General features: G+C 37.3%; 1 protein-coding gene across 1 annotated transcript in view; it reads left to right on the top strand.

The window, feature by feature from the left end:
• Window positions 1-25,623, top strand: part of NWD1 (NACHT and WD repeat domain containing 1) — a 200,260-nt gene that overhangs the window by 138,018 nt on the left and 36,619 nt on the right. Inside the window, exons 16-17 of the mRNA XM_053702893.1 lie at window positions 1,411-1,501; window positions 18,370-18,524. Of these exons, the coding sequence (XP_053558868.1) occupies window positions 1,411-1,501; window positions 18,370-18,524 (246 nt within the window). The remainder of the gene's footprint in view (window positions 1-1,410; window positions 1,502-18,369; window positions 18,525-25,623) is intronic.

The following is a 25,623-nucleotide window of genomic DNA, read 5'->3' as shown; positions in this document are numbered from 1 at the left end:
GGGAGTAAGAGGAGAGGCAGGAGAACAAGGTGTATATAGGCTTTATCACATTATGGTGCACAAATTCATTTCCAGTATTCCAGCTCACACAATAATTATTGTCACAATAAGGTTCTCTCAGTCTAAGGAATTGCTGACTGAGTTTTAAAAGTTTTGTTAAAGGGACAATACACTCAAAGAATTGATATCGTTCAAAAGAGCAGTACTGAGCATGATGAAAATCTATTTTAGTTGATTCTTTAGATATCCTTTGTAGAAGAATTAGCAATGCATATGCTTTTCAACAAAGGATACAAGAGAATGAAGCAAATTAGATAATAGTAGTAAACTGGAAAGTTGTTTAAAATCACATGCTGCGCTACTTACCCCCTTCGCTGCACTTAGGTTATGATGCCGTCAGAAACGAGGCTCCCATTGGAGCCTATGGAAGCGCGCTCTCATGAGTGCAATGCCTCCCAGCATGATAACTTGTAATACCAGTGCACGGTAGTGTGCGCTGGTATTACTCAGTGGAGCGCTAATATTGCTTTCCCGAAAGCGATATTAAGTGCTCCTCTTGTAATCCGGCCCTTTGTGTACAGTGTCCGTTTAACTGCAGTTACCAATTTGTTATTTCTCCCCAAAGAAACAATTTCTTATTCGACAAACCATATATTGCTAGTAAATCCGTTACAAAGGGATAATGTGGAACAAACTTACTGGAGATTTATCTTTGTGCATAGTAATAATTTGTCTCTAAATTTATTACTATAAGTCCTAAATATAACTTCTAATTTCACAAGGGTCAGATGGTTGATTTGCAGTGATCTATTGCTCTGAGCATTCCAAGATTAGCATAGCGTGCCATCAGTGGCTTTTTATACTGGGTATTGCCCTGGTTCTGGGGCACCATTAATCCTTGTAGACTGAGAGCCTATCTATATGGTGTGTGCGACATTTCTCATTTGTGATAACAAATGTCATAATTTGGGTAAAAGCCAATATTATACAATGAGAATGCTTCTGTATCATTACTGATATGTTATAGGTATTCATACAAATTCTATCAATCCCCATACATTGATATATTTTAATTTGTGTATATTAACAGAAAACTAGGCACCACATTAATGTAAATTATAATACTTTTACTGTATATATTACACTATATTTTATTGTCAATATTTCTGCAGTTATTTATCTTAACAGATATTTACAGAAAGAAAATGTATATTAGAGAGCAGAAAGGACTGGAAATAAATAATGCTTTATAGCTGCGGCCTGCAGCCTACTACTTCTACTACAGTGTGTAGATTCATCAAATATTCCCTGTATAAGCAATACAGAAATAGAGAATATGTCTGTAACACATTAGTACAGTTACTGCAGTAACAAAAGCTGAGTAGTTGTGCCTTTGATTTTATGTCACAGATATCAACAGGCGGGGGAGTTTCCACAGAGAAGATGGTCTGTGCGCTGACATTTGTAGTGGTGGCTGATGATGAGTCGCTGTTTGCAGCAGGTAAGGATGGTGTAACATAGAGAAGACTGGTAAAGTGATGCACATAGGCCAAGCACAAACTCATTCTATGTTACTTATGTGAGAATAAGTCATTGGGATTATTCATAGAGAAACACTTAAAGGGACAGGAAACCCACATTTTTTTCTTTCATTATTCAGATAGAAAATACAATTTTAATTTTTTTTTCAATTTACTGCTTTTATCAAATGTGCATCACTCTCTTGTTATTCTTTGTTGAAGAGATAGCTATCTAGATAGGTAGTGTGCACATGTCTGCAGCACTAAATGACAGGAAATAGTGCTGCCATCTAGTGCCTTGCTAATGTATAACATTCTTGCAAAACTGCTGCCATCTAGTGCTCTTGCTAATGTATAATATTCTTGCAAAACTGCTGCCATCTAGTGCCTTGCTAATGTATAACATTCTTGCAAAACTGCTGCCATCTAGTGCTCTTGCTAATGTATAACATTCTTGCAAAACTGCTGCCATCTAGTGCTCTTGCTAATGTATAACATTCTTGCAAAACTGCTGCCATCTAGTGCCTTGCTAATGTATAACATTCTTGCAAAACTGCTGCCATCTAGTGCCTTGCTAATGTATAACATTCTTGCAAAACTGCTGCCATCTAGTGCTCTTGCTAATGTATAACATTCTTGCAAAACTGCTGCCATATAGTGCCTTGCTAATGTATAACATTCTTGCAAAACTGCTGCCATCTAGTGCCTTGCTAATGTATAACATTGTTGCAAAACTTCTGTCATATAGTGCTGCAGACACGTGCACACTCCTGAGCTTACATCCCTGCTTTTCAACAAAGGATAAAAAGAAAACATAGAAAATGTGAGAAATTGGAAAGTTGTTTAAAACTGTATGTTCTGTCTCAGGGGGTTTTAGTCTTAGGGATTGGGCCTCCCCTCTGATGAAACTTACAAGGCAGCCCCCATAATAAATGTTAGTTTATTTTTTATTTTTAAAGAAAATTTTAATATTTAATTTAAGCTTTAATTAGGGGGAATTACATCTGATCCGGAGTTCATACTCAACTCTCAATAGGGGATTCTGATCAACTTAAGAGTTCTCCACTCATTCAATTTGCACTTTGTTACTCCTGTGTAAAATGCAAGTTAAAGGGACAGTTCACCCCAAAAAAATCTCCCATTTAATTTGTTCCTAATGATTCATTTTACCGGCTGGAGTGTATTAAATTGTTTACAAGTAGCTCATTTACCCCTATTTTGGCCTTTGAAATAGCTGATTTAGCTTGTGGTTTCCCAACCTATACTGAAAGTTTTGATACTGGAGTCTCAGCTATTGAATAGCCTAAATAAACACAGCCAGCAGAAGAAATTAAACTCAGCGAGGGGCATGATAAAATTATATTTTTCCATTGCTCTCTCTATGTATTGAGCTTTAGTACCAGACAAATATAAGATAAAGAAGCAAGTGTGTGTACACAAAGTGATAACATAATGAAATATATTACCTGAAGCTCAACCCATTGTACAGTAATAGACTGTGGTTTAAAAGCACAAAACCAGCTACTTCATATACACAAATAAACCTGAAAATGCAATTTCTCCTACATTTTATACTCTGCATCTGGTATAACAAGTCTGTACTGTCCCTTTAATGATCAAGACAACAAATGTAAAGCAGTCTCAGTGCAACCTGTCTTCCACTTACATCCTACCCTTCACCTCATTTCACATCGAGATGGCAAGTGTCATTGTCGGCTCTTAAAAAAAACATTCTGGGACAGATTACAAGCAGAGGGCTATTTAAAGCTCCCGCTCGAGCGTGTTAATTGCTCTAGAAGTAAGCTTTTTGCGCTCGTTGGGTTGTGCTCATATTATGAGTTGAAAGTTTTCGCGCAAATAACCGAAGTAAGAATATCGAGTTCATGTATTCCACCATAGTCAATGGAGAGAATAAAAGTGGGAAAAAAACGCCCAATCTCGCACAAACCCACATATTCTCATGTCACTAACCCGACAAGAAAATATGAATATTTTACATTCCGATGTTCTTCACATAGCAGAATATGTTCTATGTATTCATAAATATATATTTCTACACATATCTGGTGGTATTTGGTACAATCTATATTTATACCGATATATACACATGATTATAACTAATTAGAAATAATCAGGGGTAGACAAAGGGGCATATTTATGATTGTGCGAGCGGACATGATCCGATATAGCAGATAATGTCTGCTGCACCTTGATAAATGCCAACAGCATACGCTCTCGGAATTTATCATTGCACCAGCAGTTCTTGTGAACTGCTGGTGCAATGCCGCCCCGTGCAGATTCACAGCCAATCGGCCGCTAGCAGGGTGTGTCAGTCAACCCAATCGTATTCGATCGGGCTAATTTCTGTCCGCAGCCTCAGAGCAGGCGGACAGGTTATGGAGCAGCGGTCTTTAGAACGCTGCTTCACAACTTCTGTTTCCGGCGAGCCAAACACGGGGCATCAAGCTCCATACGGAGCGTGATAAATATGCCCCTAAATGTCACATTTGAGTACCTCATTTTATAATAGCCTTAAACATCTTTTACTCAAAGTTATAATTTTATTTTGTAAATGTAATATTACATAGGAAAAAAAGAAATGTAAAATGAATATATAAGTAAATATTAATATGTACTTACAAACATTACTTTATTAAAAACTAAGCAAGCTGTAAGCTGTGATCTTGCAAAATAATAGTTTGAAAGTTGTCAAAATAAGAAATCTAGCCTTGTATAGAGCTCACTTCTCTTCTGTATAAAATTGGATGGCTATCAGTTGTTTTTTTTAAACTCATAATTTTTGGATTTATGGAGTCCTTTTTCTTTTTTGTGCTGTATTTCTTGTGTCTGCTATTTACAACTTCTTATAAAAACATCTAAAAAAGGCAAGTTTGTAAGAATGGTTTTTATTACCTACACCCGGAGAACCAGATATAAGTTACAATCTGCTCTCCTCAGAAGAGTGATTTTTTTTTTTATTTTTTTTTTTAAAAGTGTCCCTACTCCCTATCAAGACAGAGAGCTGAGGTCAATTGGAGTTGAGACTGTAGGATATCTTAAGGCATTTAATCACTTTTTTTTTTGTTTAAATATTTTTATTAATTTTCAAATCAAAATATCATTTTACAAATAAACTTCAAACAAGTAACATTACAGGTTCAGTCTGTTCAAGAGTCACATTCATCATATATTTGTCGGTATTTTACTCCGAATAACTTTGTCATCGTAATAAACATAATATCTTATCCACAACAGAAAGAAACACTCTTATATATTATCACCTTCAACGTTGATTTTCTACGTGTCAATCCTTCTTACCCTTCTAGTCCCTTCCACATACATAATATATGGTTCCCACATTTCAATGAAGCGGTCCCTAGTATTTAGGAGTTCTGCCGTGGCATTTGACATATTATAGTGGTATTCTATTCTCTTTTCAATATACTCAAAGGTAGGAACATCTATCTTCCAGAACTTCGCTATGCACATACGTGTAACAGTACATATCATGTTAACTAACTTGGAGTGCCTCTTTAGATGCCCTTCTAATGGAAAATGTAGAAGGGCCTGCTCTGGAGAAAGGGCTATATCAGTTTCAAGTATTAAGCTTAAATAGTGTGAGGTGCGATCCCATACTCTCCTAACCTTACTACAATGCCACCACATATGTAGATATGTCCCTGCTTCGTCGCACCCTCTGTAGCATTTACGGTGTTCACGGTCCTCAGCTTTAGCCCACCTATTGGGATAAATGTACCACCTATGTATTACCTTGAGGTAATTTTCTTTTAATGTAGCATTAGGGGAGAATTTAAGACCTCTCTGGATATTCTCTGCCCAGGTTTCGACTGACCAAGATCTACCTAAGTCCTGTTCCCATTTTATCATGCTATTGTTTTTTTTATCCTTCTCTTTGATGTTGAAAAGTGGATATAGTAAGGTAACCATACCCCTCTTATATTCTTTAGTTAAGCACAGTGACTCGTATATAGTGTTATGTTCTTTCTTTGTGTTTCCTAATATCTCTTGTACCCTGGATTTGAGTTGTAGGTAGTGAAACCAGAGATTTCTATCAGGTTCCCCCAGTTCTTCATATTGTTTAAAAGACAGTATCCTACCATTGATAAGTGTATCTGCTATGCGATATAGGCCTTTATTTTCCCATTTTCCCTGCATTTGTGAATTTGTTATGAACTTGATGGGTATCAAGGGTGTCGCTTGAGAGCGGTTATTGATAATTGAAAAGGTTCTGTTCAGTTTGTCCCATAGAATAATGGTGTGGTGTATTGCTACATACTGTCGTAGGATTTGAGGTCTGTCTTGTTTGTCTGCCCATAGTAATCTATCTAATCTGCCTATTTCCATGATATCAGATTCTAACTGAACCCATTGTGGAGTCTTAGTCGTTCTATGCCATTGGATGGTTTGGGCCATTCTAGCTGCATAATAATAAGATATTAAGTCTGGAAGTCCCACCCCCCCCCCCCTGATTTATGTCTGGTCAACGTGTCCTTATTAATTCTTGCCCTTTTCCCTTGCCATATGAATTTAAGAATTTCCTTTTGCATTATTTGTAGTTCTGAAATCGGTACATTTATTGGGAGAGAGCGAAATAGATAGAGGATCTTGGGCAGTATCGTCATTTTGATGGACATAATCCTTCCATATAATGAGAGTTTGTATTTGGCCCAGTTGGTCAACAAAGCTTTAACCTGTTTAAATATACCTGTGTAATTTTCTTTGTATAGATTATGCACATTTCGTGAAAGGAAAATACCCAGATACTTGATGGATGTCTTTGCCCAAGAGAAGGTAAAATTAATCTCCAGTAATTTTTTCGTGTGATTAGGTAAATGAATATCTAAGGCCTCACATTTACCTTCATTCACCTTGTATCCTGATAGTGAACCAAACTTACCTATCTCTGAGTATATTACTGGTAGGGAAAGTAGGGGCTTAGTGACTGCGAGGATGACATCATCCGCAAACAGTGATATTTTGTATTCATTTTCACCTACTTTGATTCCTGTTATATTGGGGTTGTCTCTAATTTTCTGTGCTAGTGGTTCAATACATAATGCAAACAACAACGGTGATAGTGGGCAGCCCTGTCTGGTCCCATTCCTGATCTTGATTTGCTTCGATTGATATCCCGAGAGTCTGATAAACGCATCCGGCGTAGAGTACAACTTTTTTAACCCCATATAAAATGGACCCTTGATTCCTACCTTATTTAGGACTGCTAGCATGTAATCCCAATTGATCCTGTCAAATGCCTTCTCCGCATCCAGAGTAAGGAGCAGAGAAGGCATTCCTTTATTTGTTGCAAAATTTATCAAGTCTATGATCTTTCTTACATTGTCTGGGGCTTCTCTTTGAGCTATGAATCCCACTTGGTCAGTATTTATTAAATTTGTGATGGGGGTAGCCAATCGATTTGCCAAAATTTTGGTGAAAAGTTTGAGGTCCTGATTTATTAGTGAAATTGGCCTATAATTTTGACAATATTGTTTGCATTTCCCCGGCTTTGGGATAATTGTCACCCTCGCAGTCAATATATCTTGTGGTATGTCTGTACCTTGCAAAATATTAGCATTTAATCACTTTTATGTACTGGGTGACCAAATATGACAGACATGTCACATTTGGTATCAAAATAATCCTCATGATGTCACTATGTGATTGCTTAAAAGGGGATGTGTATTATAGATACATAACTAAAATTCACCTAGATTACAAGTTTTGCGTTTGTGTTTTAACGCTCATGGTCAGTTCAGCGTTAAAACAGCACTGCAGCCATTACAAGTCTTGTCGGTATAGCTGTACCGCAAACCTTTTAGCCTGTAACGCAACGTCAGTCCCGCAACGTAAAAATTTATTTTGTAAACTTAATATTACATAGGAAAAAAAGAAATGTAAAATGAATATATAAGTAAATATTAATATGTACTTACAAACATTACTTTATTCAAAGCTAAGCAAGCTGTAAGCTGTGATCTTGCAAAATAATAGTTTGAAAGTTGCTAAAATAAGAAATCTAGCCTTGTATAGAGCTCACTTCTCTTCTGTATAAAATTGAATGGCTATCAGTTGTTTTTTTCATGGGACTTCCATAGCGCCAGTATTACAAGTTTTGCGGTGAAGGCTAAAAAGCTTGCGTTGCAGCCTATACCGACAAGATCCGTTTTGCAATCTGAGAGCAGTAGTTATGAGTTTTACGCTACAAAACTGTTACATAAAACTCATACCTAAACTGTCACAAAGTGCACTAAACACCCATAAACTACCTATTAACCCCTAAACTGAGGCCCTCCCGCATCGCAAACACTATATTAGTCATTAATCCCTATTCCGCCGCTCCCCGACATCGTTGCCACTATAATAAAGTTATTAACCCCTAAACCACCGCCATCCCGCATCGCAGACAATTTTTAAATATACACACAAAACCAACGTTGTTGGAGCACCAGAAGTGAACAAAAAATACTTTTTACTGATTAAAATGATACATGGAAAAACAGGATAAAAAGCTTGCAAAACCTAAGAGCGAGGCAGAGGGTGCGGATATCCACGTACCCTAACACTGACGGCTTTTGCCGTAATCGTAGCTGTCAGGTACCTTTACAAGCACCTTTTTAAATGCTAAAACACTTTCTTATTGGTAAAAACAAACCACGTGGTTAACCACACCTCTACATATAAGAATTACGCCCATATGGATGGCCTTTAAATATTAACCCAATCACATTCACCACTGTTCCAGAGCGTGTAGGGATCTTTCACAATGTAATGATTAACTGGAAACACTGGGGGTATTATAACTAGCAAAAATCTATATATTGACCATCTTGCTGTCTGCAAGCCCTCTGCCTCTAATACTTGTCCCATTGTTAAAATGTTAAATTGTTATTTAAATATTTAGTAGCTGGATTAAAGGGATACCTTCTCTTGTGTAACATTGTCCCTAAATTCTGTATGTTGTTGTTATTATATATACAGATTTCTGTCAGTGGGCTGGTCATCATAACCGTCTTAAACGCTATTTGATACATTCCGTCATTAGGTACAGAGGTGTGATGAAATTAAAAACTATGTTTGATACTTGTCTGATGTCGTGTATAGCATAGGAACACTTTTTGGATATTCCGAATACACATGCTAACACCAATAACTTATCAGGTCAAACTCAGAGTTAAAACCGTTAGGGACCCTGGTTTTTAGTCTGTGTATCAAGAATATCTCTCTTTTCGAGAGAATTGCTTCTCTATCTCCTCCCCTCCTATCCGTTAACCACATGGTTTGTTTTAACCAATAAGAAAGTGTTTTAGCATTTAAAAATGTGCTTGTAAAGGTACCCGACAGTTACGATTATGGCAAAAGCCGAAACGCATCAGCGTTAGGGTACGTGGATATCCGCACCCTCTAACTCGCTCTGAGGTTTTGCAAGCTTTTTATCCTGTTATTCCATGTATCTTTTTAATCAATAAAGAGTATTTTTTGTTCACTTCTGGTGCTCCAACAACGTTGGTTTTGTGTGTACTGAATGGATATGAAGAGAGCACAGATGAATTGCATTTGAGCAGCGATCTAGCCCCTGAAGAAATTGAGTCTCTGGGACGCTACAAGCTATTGGCTCTCCCCTGTCCCCACCCCCTCACTGACGTCACACGTTTCCAGGTATGGAACATTGGGGACGGACACTCACGGACGGGTCTATCAGACGGCGTACCAAAGAGGGATTACTTGCTTAGGAGCACACAGTTTGAAGCGGAGACACCCTGAATCAGGTAATCATGCACTGTTTCCCCAGGACTGGTACGGTTCCTATTATCATCTCATGTGAGTGTTACCGTTTATTTCCATTTTTTCCTTTTCTGTGAATATCTATATTTCTCTGAGGAACAGTGAGTTCATGATAATACGGGGAGGGGAGTGAGACGTTGGACTATTGAATACAGGGGTAAAGATTTCTTACCTACAATATCATCACTATTGCTGTTTAAAGTGGAAGTTCTAGTTTTACGATATTCTAACACTGACTTATAATTGTGTGAATACAACAGGTGCTGCTTAATACCCGTGTGATTTTTTACTATTTAAATATAATTTACCCCTAATATGCCGCCCGCCCACATCGCCCCCACTATACTAAAGTTATTAACCCCTAATTCCGCCGCCACTATAATAAACCTATTAATCCCTAAACCGCAAGCCCCCCACAACTAAATATACTAAATAAACATATTAACCCCTAAACTGAATGCCCCCCACATCGCAATAAACTAATTTAAACTAGTAACCCCTAAATCTAACACCCCTCTAACTTTATATTAAAATTTTCCTATCTTAAATTAAATTAAAACTTACCTGTCAAATTAAAAAACTAACGCCTAGATTTAGAGTTCTGCGTTAGCCGTCTAAACCAGCGTTAGGGGGTCCTAACACTGGTTTTGGCCGCCCACTGGTATTTAGAGTCAGTCAGGAAAGGGTCTAACGCTCACTTTCCAGCCGCGACTTTTCCATACCGCAGATCCCCTTACGTCAATTGTGTATCCTATATTTTCAATGGAATCTTTCTAACGCCGGTATTTAGAGTCTTGGCTGAAGTGAGCGTTAGAACTTTAACGACAAAACTCCAGCCGCAGAAAAAAGTCAGTAGTTAAGAGCTTTATGGGCTTACGCCGGTTCATAAAGCTCTTAACTACTGTGCTCTAAAGTACACTAACACCCATAAACTACCTATGTACCCCTAAACCAAGGTCCCCCCACATCGCCGCCTCTCTAATAAAAATTTTTTAACCCCTAATCTGCCGACCGCACACCGCCGCAACCTACATTATCCCTATGTACCCCTAATCTGCTGCCCCTAACATCGCCAACACCTATATTATATTTATTAACCCCTAATCTGCCCCCCCAACGTCGCCGCTACCTTACCTACACTTATTAGCCCCTAATCTGCCGACCGGACCTCAACGCCACTATAATAAATGTATTAACCCCTAAACCGCCTCACTCCCGCCTCAAAAACCCTATAATAAATAGTATTAACCCCTAATCTGCCCTCCCTAACATCGCCGACACCTAACTTCAAGTATTAACCCCTAATCTGCCGACCGGACCTCACCGCTACTATAATAAATGTATTAACCCCTAAAGCTAAGTCTAACCCTAACACCCCCCTAAGTTAAATATAATTTAAATCTAACAAAATAAAATAAATCTTATTAAATAAATTATTCCTATTTAAAGCTAAATACTTACCTGTAAAATAAACCCTAATATAGCTACAATTTAAATAGTAATTACATTTATTACATACATTATTTATTTTAACTAGGTACAATAGCTATTAAATAGTTAATAACTATTTAATAGCTACCTAGTTAAAATAATTACAAAATTACCTGTAAAATAAATCCTAACCTAAGTTACAATTAAACCTAACACTACACTATCAATAAATTAATTAAATAAACTACCTACAATTACCTGCAATTATCTACAATTAAATCAACTAAACTAAATTACAAAAAAAACAAACACTAAATTACAAAAACAAACACTAAATTACAAAAAAAAAAGATTACAAGAATTTAAATTACACCTACTCTAAGCCCCCTAAAAAAAATAACAAAGCCCCCCAAAATAAAAAAATGCCCTACCCTAATCTAAAATAAAAAGTTTACAGCTCTTTTACCTTACCAGCCCTTGAAAGGGCCTTTGCGGGGCATGCCCCAAAGAATTCAGCTCTTTTGCCTGTAAAAAAACATACAATACCCCCCCAACATTACAACCCAGCACCCACATACCCCTAATCTAACCCAAACCCCCCTTAAAAAACCTAACACTAAGCCCCTGAAGATCTCCCTACCTTATCTTCACCACGCCGGGTATCACCGATCCATCCAGAAGAGGCTCCGAAGTCTTCATCCTATCTGGCAAGAAGAGGTCCAGAAGAGGCTCCAAAGTCTTCATCCTATCCGGCAAGAAGAGGACATCCGGACCGGCAAACATCTTCATCCAAGCGGTATCTTCTATCTTCATCCATCCGACGAGGAGCAGCTCCATCTTCAAGACCTCCGGCACGGAACATCCTCTTCTCCCGACGACTAGACGACGAATGAAGGTTCCTTTAAGGGACGTCATCCAAGATGGCGTCCCTCGAATTCCGATTGGCTGATAGGATTCTATCAGCCAATCGGAATTAAGGTAGGAAAAATCTGATTGGCTGATTGAATCAGCCAATCAGATTCAAGTTCAATCCGTTTGGCTGATCCAATCAGCCAATCAGATTGAGCTCGCAATCTATTGGCTGATCAGAATCCTATCAGCCAATCGGAATTCGAGGGACGCCATCTTGGATGATGTCCCTTAAAGGAACCTTCATTCGTCGTCTAGTCGTCTGGAGAAGAGGATGTTCCGCGCCGGAGGTCTTGAAGATGGAGCCGCTCCTCGTCGGATGGATGAAGATAGAAGATGCCGCTTGGATGAAGATGTTTGCCAGTCCGGATGTCCTCTTCTTGCTGGATAGGATGAAGACTTCGGAGCCTCTTCTGGACCTCTTCTTGCCGGATAGGATGAAGACTTCGGAGCCTCTTCTGGACAGATCGGTGATACCCGGCGTGGTGAAGATAAGGTAGGGAGATCTTCAGGGGCTTAGTGTTAGGTTTTTTAAGGGGGGTTTGGGTTAGATTAGGGGTATGTGGGTGGTGGGTTGTAATGTTGGGGGGGTATTGTATGTTTTTTTACAGGCAAAAGAGCTGAATTCTTTGGGGCATGCCCCGCAAAAGGCCCTTTTAAGGGCTGGTAAGGTAAAAGAGCTGTAAACGTTTTATTTTAGATTAGGGTAGGGCATTTTTTTATTTTGGGGGGCTTTGTTATTTTTTTTAGGGGGCTTAGAGTAGGTGTAATTAGTTTAAAATTCTTGTAATCTTTTTTTTTTTTGTAACTAGGTACAATAGTTATTAAATAGTTAATAACTATTTAATAGCTACCTAGTTAAAATAATTACAAAGATGCCTGTAAAATAAATTTAAATCCTAAAATAGCTACAATGTAATTATTATTTATATTGTGGCTATATTAGGGTTTATTTTACAGGTAAGTATTTAGCTTTAAATAGGAATAATTTACTTAATAAGATTTATTTTATTTCGTTAGATTTAAATTATATTTAACTTAGGGGGGTGTTAGGGTTAGACTTAGCTTTAGGGGTTAATACATTTATTATAGTAGCGGTGAGGTCCGGTCGCCAGATTAGGGGTTAAAAGTGTAATGCAGGGGTCAGCGATAGCGGGGGCGGCAGATTAGAGGTTAATAAGTGTAAGATTATGGGTGTTTAGACTCGGGGTTCATGTTAGGGTGTTAGGTGCAGACTTAGGAAGTGTTTCCCATTAGGAAACAATGGGGCTGCGTTAGGAGCTGAACGCTGCTTTTTTGCAGGTGTTAGGTTTTTTTTAAGCTCAAACTGCCCCATTGTTTCCTATGGGGGAATCGTGCACGAGCACGTTTTTGAAGCTGGCCGCGTCCGTAAGCAACGCTGGTATTGAGAGTTGAAGTGGCGGTAAATTATGCTCTACGCTCCCTTTTTGGAGCATAACGCAGCCCTTCAGAGAACTCTCAATACCAGCGTTATTTAAAAGGTGCAGGGGGAAAAAAACACGCGTAGCTAACGCACCCCTTCTAACGCAAAACTCTAAATCTAGGTGTAAGTTTAAACTAACAATTAAACTAAAATTAAACTAACTACCAATTAAATAAACTAAATTACACATTAAAAAACCCTAACACTACTATAAAAATTACAGAATATCTAATTACAAAAAATAAAAAAGACTAAATTACAAAAAATAGCAAACACTAAATTACAAAAAAAACAACAAATTATCAAAAATAAAAAAGAATTACAGCTAATCTAATAGCTCTATAAAATGAAAAAAGCCCACCCAAAATAAAAAAAACCCTAGCCTACAATAAACTACCACTAGCCCTTAAAAGGGCCTTTTGCAGGGTATTGCCCTAAGTTAAACAGTTCTTTTACCTGTAAAAAAAAAATACCCGTTTTGGGGTGGGTTTTAATTTTTGATTAGGGGTTGGGCATTTCATAAAAGAGCTGAATGCCATTTTAAGGGCAGGAAAAAGAGCTGAATGCCCTTTTAAGGGCAATGCCCATACAAATGCCCTTTTCAGGGCAATGGGTAGATAAGGTTTTACTTTATTTTTATTTTGTGGGTTTGGGGGGTGGGGCTTTCCATACTGTTAGGGAGTGTTTGTTTTGTAGCAAAAAAGCTGTTAACTTTAGGGCAATGCCCTACAAAAGGCCCTTTAAAGGGCCCACAAAAAGGCCCTTTTAAGGGCCCTTAGTAGTTTATTATAGATTAGGCTTTTTTATTTTGGGGTGGTGTTTTTTATTTTTTTAAAAGGGTATTAGAATAGGAATAATTTTTATTATTTTGGATAATTTCGTTTGTTATTTTTTTGTAATGGTAGTTTTTTTATTTTTTGTAATTTTACAGTTCTTTATTTTTTGTAATTGTAGTTTTAATTTTTGTAATGTTAGGTTTAAGTGTAAGGCAGCTTAGGTTTTATTTCACAGGTAAGTTTGAATTTATTTTAATTAGGTAGTTAGTAAATATTTAATAACTATTTACTAACTAGTCTACCTAATTAAAATAAATACAAACTTACTTGTGAAATAAAAATAAAACCTAAGCTTAGGTTTTATTTCACAGGTAAGTATGTATTTAGTTTTAAATAGGTAGTTAGTTAATAATTGTAACTTTAATGTAGCTCTATTTTAATTATGTTAAAATTAGGGGGTGTTAGGGTTACATTAGGGTTATGGCTACGGTTAGGTTTAGGGTTAGGTTTAGGGGTTAATAGTTTAATTAAGGTTGTTGTGATGTGGGGGGCTGGCGGTTTAGGGGTTGATAGATTTATTTAGGGGTTAATAGCTTTATTTAGTTGTGGCGATGTCGGAGAGCAGCAGAATAGGGGTTAATAGATTTATTTTGGTGGCGGTGATATCGGGAACGGCAGATTAGGGGTTAATAACATTAAGTAGGAGATTATATTGTGGGCAATGTTGGGGTGCAGGGGAATAGGGGTTAATAACTTTAGTATAGTGGCAGCAATATCAGGAATGGCAGATTAGGGGTTAATAGATTTATTTCGGTGGCGGCGATATCGGGAGGGGCAGATTAGGGGTGTTTAGATGTGGGGTTTATGTTAGGGTGTTAGGTTTAAACATATTTTTTTCTTCCTCATAGACATTAATGGGGCTGAGTTACTGCACTTTTCATTCCACGTTTCAGGTGTTAGGTTTTTTTCTGACACCTTCTCCCCATTTATGTCTATGGGGAAAGCGTGCACGAGCACGTCAAAACAGCACTTGAATTGTGTGCGGTATGGAGCTCAACGCAACCATATCGCACGCAAAAGGCGGCTGTTTGAAAACTTGTAATGGCTGCGCTATAGGGGGTGAAATAATGCAACTTTTTGTTACATTCGTTAAATTCCCTATAATGCGCATAACTTGTAATCTGAATCGATAAGGGATGGGGGAAGGCGAAGTATATCATAAACAGGAGACCAATATATCATAACCAATTGAGTAAATTAGGTGATATATATTATTAAAGAGGAAGCGTTTTTTGTGAAACACGCGTCAGGGGTCCTCTGGGGGAAGCCTTGTCTCCCTCTCTTTTAATTTGCTTACCCATGTTGTAAAGAAATATTTTTAAAAAACTTACTCCGTATACCGTCTGCCCTGCAGCATACTTATATCAGTAATAATAATTGTAATTAGCCCTCGGATTGTAAGGGCTTAGCCTATATTGACACTATTGTGCTGCTGGCTTAGATATATCCTTATTCATTTAACCCATAATCTATATGGAAGGTTTTTGTTACAACTGGGTTTAAGTGCTTTAACTCTAGCTTAAGCTATTGTATGTGTGAACTTTTTCTCTTTTTTTCAAACATTTTGTTAATAAAGATTATGGTATGAATGTAAATAATTCATGATTTAATTTTTTATTTAGATTTTTTTCTTGGGCTTAGTCATAATCTAATACACAGATCAGAGCTATCTATATACAGTTGTATATTCTATTATAATTATATTGTTAGTTATAACTTGTAATCTACCTGATTATAAGTTATCCTATAACTTTAGCCAGGACTTGCAATTTGGATTTTTAGGGGTAGATTTATCATATTTTGAGCAGACATGATTCGCTATAGCATACACTGTCAGCATTTAACATTGCAACAAGCAGGGGGTGTCAATCATCTCGATCGGACCTGACAGGGATGATCTTATGACCGCTGTTTCTTAACTAACGTTTCAGGCGGACCTAAAACTTCATGCGTAGAAAGCAGCATCCACTGCTTAATAAATCTACCCCATGGCCTTGCCTTAAAAAGGGGTGGCTACTTTACTTGCCTACTCTGGAAGAGGCCTGGTCAATAACCTGACTTCAGGAAAAATGTATTTAATTGTGATTTCACCAAAAAAGTATTATCATTCTACATGGGAGTCCCAAGCTCCCTTGGGACAGATATCTGAGCTAGGACAGTATAAAGTTCTGTTATATTTTCTCCTAATTTTTTTTTAAAACTTTTCTTTCTCTTTTTTCTCTTTCTCTCTCCTCTCTCTCTCCTCTCTCTCCCTCTCTCTTCTCTCTTTCTCTTTCTCTCTCTCTCTTCTCTCTCCTTTCTATTCTCTTCTCTCCTCATTTTTTCTCTCTTTTCTATCTTTCTCTCTCTTTCTCCCCCCCCCCCCCCACTGGAATGTCAAACATTTACAGTAAATACATAGTTAAAACATTTTTTTTAAATTAATATGGGATAAATATGGTTTAACATGTTTCATTTACTTTACTGCAAAGGGCTCCAATGCACTTATATATGTGTACATATGTATTTATGTGTTTATATGTGTGTATATGTCTCTAAATACTTATATCCACATATAAATACATAAATACATACAGTATGTATACATATATATATATATATATATATATACAGTATATATATATATATATATATATATATATGTGTGTGTGTGTGTGTGTGTGTGTGTATATGTGTGTGTGTGTGTGTATCCCTATGTTAAAGCCATTTGCCTGCCTTTTTTTTTCTAACACCTGAAACCTCATATCTTTGAGCCCTTATAACTTTTGCGTGCAATATTTTTTGTAATAATATTTACTAGCTTGTGTTATGAGTGTAACTGTACTTTTTAATGTATTTTTTAAAGTGTTTTGTACAACTTTTTAGTTTCGCGAAACAGTTAACCAGAGCTCTGAAGTCACGGTAATCATTCTAGTGTAAATCGCAATTGTGCTTAAGCGATCACGTTTACTTTCAACTCGCAATACGAGCGGTAAGCTCAATGAGTGCAGTCCCTTGTGATAAACCCCTTATCACTTAAGCATAAAACGTTTGCACCCCACTTGTAATCTGACACACCGTTATATTAATATACTTTTTTGTGATTACCTTGCATCTAAGCCTCTGCAGAAAGCCCCCTTATTGCAGACACACATGAACTAGCGCTGTCTAGCTGTGAAAAACCTGTCAAAATTAACTGGGATAAGAGGCGGCCTTCAAGGGCTTATAAATTAGCATATGAGCCTACCTAGGTTTAGCTTTCAACAAAGAATACTATGAGAACAAAGCAAATTTGAAGATAAAAGTAAATTGGAACATTGTTCAAAATTGCACTACATTACAATATTCTCTCTGGAGCACAGCACCAAAATCATGTTTCATATACAGTCCAACGTTCAAAAGTTTGCAATAATGGGGGGGGGGGGGTGATATATATACAAGATACTCCACTACAGTATTCGTACCCATTTGTCCTCATGAACAACTATGACTGTATATAATACACAATTTAGATGCTGTGCTCCTGTGAGAATATATTGTTGCAGTGAAGTATGAAATGTGTAACATTGCTGTTTACCACTTAATAAATATGCACAGTTTTAAATTGAGTGCAGCATTCGCCATACTTTCCTGTGCATATTAAGTGGTGAACAGCAAAAATACTGTGCTTTATACATTTCATAAAAAGTGCTGATTTTGCGAGAAAACAAGTAAATTTGCTTTTTTTTAAAAAAATTTTTTAAATCTGAATCTGTTTATTTGCATAGGGGCCGATTTATCATCGGTCTGTCCAACATGATCCGCTCATGACAGACATCGATGAATGCCGACAACATACACTGTTGGCATTTATCATTACACAAGCAGTTCTTGTGAACTGCTTGTGCAATGCCACCCCCTGCAGATTTATGGCCAATCGGCCGCTAGTAGGGGGTGTCAATCAGCAGTTCGATTGGGGTGGATTGATGTCCGCAGTCTCAGAGCAGGCGGACCAGTTAAGGAGCAGCGGTCTTAAGACCGCTGCTTCATAACTGCTGTTTCCAGCGAGCCTGAAGGTTTGCGTGGAAACAGGGGCATCAAACTCCATTCGGAGCTTGATAATTCAGCCCCATAGTGTGTTGTTTTATTCTACAGCTAATTATACTTAGATCTAGAAACCATTTCAGTGTGGCATGATATGCTTGTGTATATAATGCTACAAATGGCTATTTTGAGGCATTATGCGCTAATTATGATGACCACAAATAATCTACATGTGTTGCAGAGTGATAATAGGTCACTGTGCAACAGATTAGCATATAGTGCCTAATATTAGCACAGAAAAAAGACGTATATATAAAGAATGATGAAGAAAACAAATGCAGTTCTTTAGTAATATTACCAACTATTCATTATAATAAGCTCATGATTTTTTTTAAAGTGACTCTTGCTATCTTCTCTTGGTCAGGATTTGGTAATCAGGTTCAGGTTTTCCGGGCTGATTCAAACACCTTCAGAACATTCTTAAATTCCTGTCTGGAGCATGAGGATCTGGTCGAATCTGCTGTGATCAGCAGTGAGAAGAATATTATAGTGACTGGATCACAGGATGAAACTATCAGGGTCAGTAAGGAGGACTTCACTGTCTCACTTCATTCATTATATGAGCATTTATATATTATTCATACATGGTAGTCACTAATTGTTACTTTATGTAACTGGTTTACAAACCTCTTCTCAGGCTAGGTTTTCAGGATTACTTTGGGTGAGAGCAGGTAAAATAACCATGTTTACTAATCAGCTGATTATTTCACCTAGTTCAGATATCCTCAAAATTTGGCCTGTTTGGGAGGTCTGAGGCCAGGTTTGAAAACCATTGTTTTATGTTATGAAATATCAATATCATGTTGCTGAAAATTAAAAGCTGTGTTGAAAAAATATTGCTACAGCAGATTTCTCCAAGCAGCTCCATTTCAGCAACCTGCTTACAATTTCACTGCTGTTATTTGGTGTAGCACCGCATATGGTGGTTACTAATAACAGCTCTTTACTGCTGGTTGCTATCTTCAGCCTACAGGAAATTTCCAAAAATGTCTACCAAAACACTGGTACCTATATTATAGACCAATATTATGATCCATTAAACCTACCAATCACCACTCAACAGAATTAAAATTGGCAACAGCCTCCCCAACTGCAGTTACCCATATCTGCTGCTGTTACCAACCAAAACCCAATAAAACCCTAATCATGACCTCACCACCACCTAAGGAAGTCTCCTGTTTGATACACACTGCTGCTGAAAATTCCCTAAAATTGCATGCTCTATCTGAATCACAAAAGAAAAAAATTGGGTTCAGTGTCCCTTTAATGACCAACAGCAACAGGTCTTGCTTTGTTAGACCCTCACAGCAGTGTAGAAAATATACCATACATTACTTTAATACTAATATTGCTTATAGTAACCATTCAGAATTGAGAATGTGTGTTCACTGTCAAAACTGAGCCTGTCCATTCTTTTATTTAATAAAACTGGGACAGGATTTAAATGAGGGTTTAACTGTGGTTTGTGGTGCTGGGATATTGTCAATTAAATACATGGGGTCTGTATAAACATTGCAAGCTGCTATATATAATAACAATAGTCATAGAATACTGTCACTGTTATTATATGTCTGGTGCTGGTTCTTCTGAGATACTACAGTGCTTGGATGTAACGAGTGAAGATAGCATTTAACAGGATATTAAATACTAAATACATTTCTGCAAGTCAAAAAGTTCTGGCGCAACATAGCGTATCCTGTAATGACAAATGCTAGTTTGGAGGGAGTTAATTGGACAACTCTGTGTGCCTATAGACGCCATTTGTTTGGTGTTGGCAACGATTATTCCCCAAAAAATATTTGGGGACTTATTTTACACATACTAAGTAATTTATTGTTAAATAGCTGATTTTTAATATAGTTATGAGGGTTTTTTTTAAAAGTAAATATAGTGCACTATTACCTTTTTGTACAGCTAACCCTCATACCTAGGTATTGAGGGATTCTGTTTTAATACATATTCTAAATGCATTTAATGCACTTCCCCTAATTAAGGGCACTGCCATTTTGGATCCTATATGTCACTGCAGGTATCTGAAGGAGACTTGTTGCTGCACATAGGCAAACACGTTAGTACTGGCATGCAGTGAAAGCTAGATTTTAACATGGCTGCACCTTTGACTTTAGGGAGGAGGAAAATAAACTAAATGATATGTTTAAAAAATGTATTTAGTGTTTAATGTCCCTTTAACCCCTTTCCAGAGACTCTACTAAATGCCCAATGAAGGGATGGTAAAGTAAAAATTAAACTTTCATGATACAGATACAACATGCAAATATTTACCAATATACTTCTATTATCAAATTTGCTTCTTTGTCTTGAAATCCTTTGTTGAAGAGTATACCTAGGTATGCTCATTAAAGCTCAGGAGTGTGGACGTATCTTTACTACTCTATGGCAGCAGTGATTTGCAACATTGTTTTTAGCAGTTTGTTGCAAACACTGCTGCTATTTTTTTTACAGGTAAAAGATTTGAACAACCCATATGATTTAAGTAGCTCTCATCCTATTGGCTGTTTTGAACAGCCAATAAGATTTCATAAGTTCTCATCCTATTGGCCAATTTGAATTTGAAGAATCAAATCAGCCAATAGGAATGCAAGGGACGCCATTTTGAAACTACTACCTTGCATTCAACTTCTGTGTGCGGCAGCGACCATATGAAGAGGATGCTCGGCGCAGGATGGGATCAGCTTCCAGGATGGCTCCGCTCCACGCCGCCGGGTTGAAGATAGAAGACGCCCCCGGGATGGATAAAGACCTTGCCGCCTGGATGAAGGCTTCTCGCCGCCTGGATGTCCAGACTTCAGAAACCGTGAGTAGATCTTCTGGGGTTAGTGTTAGTTTTTTTTTGTTTGTTTTTTGGGTGGGTTTTGTTTTTTAGATTAGGGATGGGCAATTTGAAAAAGAGCTAAAAGCCCTTTTAAGGGCAATGCAAAAGAGCTAAATGCCCTTTTAATTGCAATGCCCATACAAATGCCCCTTTAGGGGCAATGGGTAGCTTGGTTTTTTTTAAGAGTTAGGTTTTTTATTTTGAGGGGTTGGTTGGGTGGTGGGTTTTACTGTTGGGGGGACTTTGTATTTTTTTTTAAAGGTAAAAGAGCTGATTTCTTTAGAGCAATGTCCTACAAAAGGCTCTTTTAAGGGCTATTGGTAGTTTATTGTAGGCTAGGGGGTGTTTTTATTTTGGGGGGCTTTTTATTTTTTATAGGGCTATTAGATTAGGTGTAATTGTTTTTATTTTTGATAATTTCGTTTATTTTTTGTAATCTTAGTGTTTTTTATTTTTCGTGATTTTAGTGTTTAATTTTTTTGGTAAACATAGATTTTTTTAATTTTTCGTAGGATTTTTTTTGTTTAGATTTACAAATTTAGATGCTAGATTTAGATTTTTTTTAATTTTTTTCGTAGTGTTAGGTTTTTTTAAATTTGTAATTTAGATATTTTAATTGGTAGTTTTTTTTATTTTATTAGAATAGTAAGGTTAGGTTCATTTATAGTTTAATGTTAGGTTTATTTTTATTTCACAGGTAAGTTGTTATTTATTTAAATAGATATATTGTAATTTTAATTTAAAGTTAGGGGGTGTTAGGTTTAGGTGTTAATAGTTTAATTTAGTGTTTTGCGATGTGTGGGGGCTGGCAGTTTAGGGGTTAATAGGTTTATTTAGTGGCGGAGATGTCCGGGAGTAGCAGAAGATGGGTTAATAACTTTATTATAGTGGCGGCGATGTTAGGAAGCGGGTGGGTGGGCGGCAGATTAGGGATTAATAAATTTAATATAGTGTTTGCGATACGGGAGGGCCTCGGTTTAGGGGTTAATAGGTAGTTTATGGGTGTTAGTGTACTTTGTAACAATTTAGTTATGAGTTTTGTAAAACATTTTTGTTACACAAAATCCATAACTACTGCTCTCAGATGGCGGTATGGATCGTGTCGGTATAAGCTACAACGCAAGCTTTTTAGCCTCACCGCACACAACCTGTAATATCGGCACTATGGAAATGCCACACAAAAATTGAGTGTGGGATTGACGTTGCATTACAGGCTACAATGCTTGCGCTATAGCTATACCGACTAGACTCCAAATAGTGCGTTCCTGCTTTTACGCTGAAATTGACATTTTTTTCAGCGTTAAAATCTGCAATGCAAAACTCGTAATCTAGGTGTATGTGATTAGCCCCTAACCCGACATTCACCCACAACGCAAATAAACTAATTAAAGTATTAACCCCTAGACTGCCAACCCCCGATAACGCAATCTACCTAATAAAAAGTGATTAACCCCAAATCCACCATTCGCCCAAAACACAAATAACATAATTAAAGTAATAACCCCTAAACCTCCAACCCCCCACAACGCAATCTACCTAATTAACCACTAAACCGCCATCCCCCCACAATGCAAAGAATTAATCTAATCACTAAGCCCCCTAACCTAACACCCCCTATATTAACCCCAATTACATAAAATAAAAAAAGACTACCGTACTAATAAATTAATTTAAAAGTACCAAAATAAATAAATCCTAACTTAAAATTAAAATAAAAAAAATAAAATTACAGAAAAAAATAAACAAAATTAAACAAAATATATATTTTTAAACCTTATCTAATACCCCTATAAAAATAAAAAAAGCCACCCCAAAATAAAAACACTCCAATCTAAGAATAAACTACCAATAGTTTATGATCTGCCGGCGCATAAAAAAAATGTTGTATCGCACGTAACAGTCTAACCCACCTCACAAAAATAAACCTGACACGTCAAAACCCCTATATCCGCCATCCCCCATCCCCCCACATTGCAACTAATAATAAAGTGTATTAACCTCTAAACCGCCATCCCCCCACATCACAACTACTATCAAAAGTATTAACCGCTAATCTGCCAACCCCCACACCGCAATCTACCTAATAAAGTTATTAACAACTAAACCGCCAACCCCCCACATCGCAATCTACCTAATACAGTTATTAACCCCTAATCCACCATTCACCCACAACGCAAATAACCTAATTTAAGTATTAACCCCTAAACCGCCAACCCCCCCCACAACGCAATCTACGTCATAAAGTGATTAACCACTAATCCGCAATTCACCCAAAACCTAATAATGTGATTACAGAAAAAATAAACTAAATTATCCTAAATATATTTTTTTAAACCTAATCCAATACCCCTAAAAAATAAAAAGCCACCCCAAAATAAAAACACCCCCTAATCTAAGAATAAACTACCAATAGCCCTTAAAATGGCCTTTTGTAGGGCATTGCCCTAAAGCGATCAGCTCTTTTAGTGTTAAAAATTACAAATTACCCCCAAAAAGTAAAATCCCCCAACCAACCCCCCAAAATAAAAAAACTAACTCTAAAAAAAACCTAAGCTACCCATTGCCCCTAAAGGGGCATTTGTATGGGCATTGCCCTTAAAAGGCCAATCAGCTCTTTTGCTGCCCATTAAAAAAATAAAGACTTAGGGGCATATTTATCAAGCTCCGTATAAAGCTTGATGCCCCTTGTTTCGGCTCGCTGGAAACAGAAGTTATGAAGCAGCGGTCTAAATACCGCTGCTCCATAACTTGTCCTCCTTCTCTGAGGCCGCGGGCAGAAATCAACCCGATCAAATGGCCGCGAATCTGCAGGGGGCGGCATTGCACCAGCAGTTCACAAGAACTGCTGGTGCAATGATAAATGCCGTATGCTGTCGGCATTTATCGATGTGCGGCGGACATGATATGCTACTTCATATCATGTCCGCTTGCACATTGATAAATATGCCCCCTAATCTTTAAAAAAAAAAAAAAAAACACAAAAAAACCCCCTAACTCTAACCCTGAAATAGGTACTCACCATTTCTGAAGTCCGGCGTTGAAGGTCTTCTTCCAGGCGGCTCTATCTTCATCCAGCATACGGACATCTTCTTTCTTCATCTCAAATGAAGGCGGCGTGGAGTGAAGGCGGTGCGGAGCAGGACCGGTGGCCATGGAGACATCCAGCGTGGAGGATCCTCTTGATGCGATCGTCGCCGCACACTGAAGATTAAATGCAAGGTACCCATTTTATATTAGGGTACCTTGCATTTCTATTGGCTGAAGTTTTCAAATCAGCTAATAGGATGAGAGCTACTGAAATCCTATTGGCTGTTCAAATCAGTGAATAGGATTTCAGTAGCTCTCCTCCTACTGGCTGATTTTTTTAATTTTTAAATGAAAAATAGGTACCTTGCACTCAATCTTCAGTCCACACCTCCTTCGCTTTGCATGAAGAAAGAAGATGTCCCCATCCTAGATGAAGATGGAGCCCCCTGAAAGAAGACCTTCACCGCTGGACTTCAGGAATGGTGAGTACCTATTTTGGGGTTAGAGTTAGATTTTTTTGAAAAATTTGGGGGTGTTTTTTTTTTAGATTAGGGCTTTTTTTATTTTAATGGGCAGCAAACTAGCTGATTGCCCTTTTAAGGGCAATGCGTATACAAATGCCCCTTTAGGGGCAATGGGTAGCTTAGGTTTTTTTAGAGTTAGGTTTTTTTATTTTGGGGGGTTGGGGTGGGTGGGTTTACTTTTAGGGGGTTATTTGTAATTTTTAACACTAAAAGAGCTGATTGCTTTAGGGCAATGCCCTACAAAAGGCCCTTTAAAGAGCTATTGGTAGTTTATGCTTAGATTAGGGGGTGTTTTTATTTTTATAGGGGTATTAGATTAGGTTTAAATAAATATATTTTGAATAATTTCGTTTATTGTTTTCTGTAATTTTATATTTTTTATTTTTTGCAAATATTAGATATTTTTTATTTTAATTTAATCTTAGTTTTTTTATGTAATGTTAGTTTTTTTATTTTAATTTTAAGTTAGGATTTTTTTATTTTAGGACTTTTTAATTAATTTATTAGTAAGGTAGTCTTTTTTTATTTTATGTAAATGGGGTTAACTTAGGGGGTGTTAGGTTAGGGGGCTTAGTAATTAGATTAATTATTTGCGTTGTGGGGGTTGGCATTTTAGGGGTTAATAGTGTAATTAGGTAGTTGGTGGTTTAGGGGTTAACAGTGTAATTAGGTAGTTGGCGTTCTAAACACCTCTAATCTGCCATCCTTGATATCGCCGACACCTACATAATGTTATTAACTTTTAAAAGATGGGTGAACACAACAAATTAAAATCCCTATCATGAGCGGTTGTGATGTATGAATATCTGTGTGTCCCTGAATTAGTATAGGCTATTGGGCCTTCTCCTATTGTTAGTGTCCCAAGTGACACTGAAGTATTTGTGAAAACTTCTTCTATATATAGGGTTACTTCTTGTTTGTAAGTTAGAAAGATCTGTAGAACCTCTATCTCAGTCTCCTCTGAGTAATATCTGTTTTTAGGTAGTACTGGATTGTACCAAACTTTCCCCAATTCTATGTGTATTTGATAGACTGTCTAAGAATAAATGACAGTCTCCACTTTCCAATTATCTTTCAAAAGAGGCGGGACTTCCGATTTGGGAAGGAAATAAATATTTTGAACCACAGCGACCCGCCGCCTTTGATAAAGCCTTTGCAGGTGAAACGCGTCAGGGGGGTTGAGTGGGACAATGGGGTCCCAATTGTTGAGATTAAATCTATCTGAGCCCAGTTG

This window comes from Bombina bombina, chromosome 2, assembly GCF_027579735.1.
Source record: "Bombina bombina isolate aBomBom1 chromosome 2, aBomBom1.pri, whole genome shotgun sequence".
Lineage (NCBI taxonomy): Eukaryota > Metazoa > Chordata > Amphibia > Anura > Bombinatoridae > Bombina > Bombina bombina.
The sequence above is the reverse complement of the archived record's forward strand: the minus strand, read 5'-3'. Positions and strand labels throughout refer to the sequence as shown.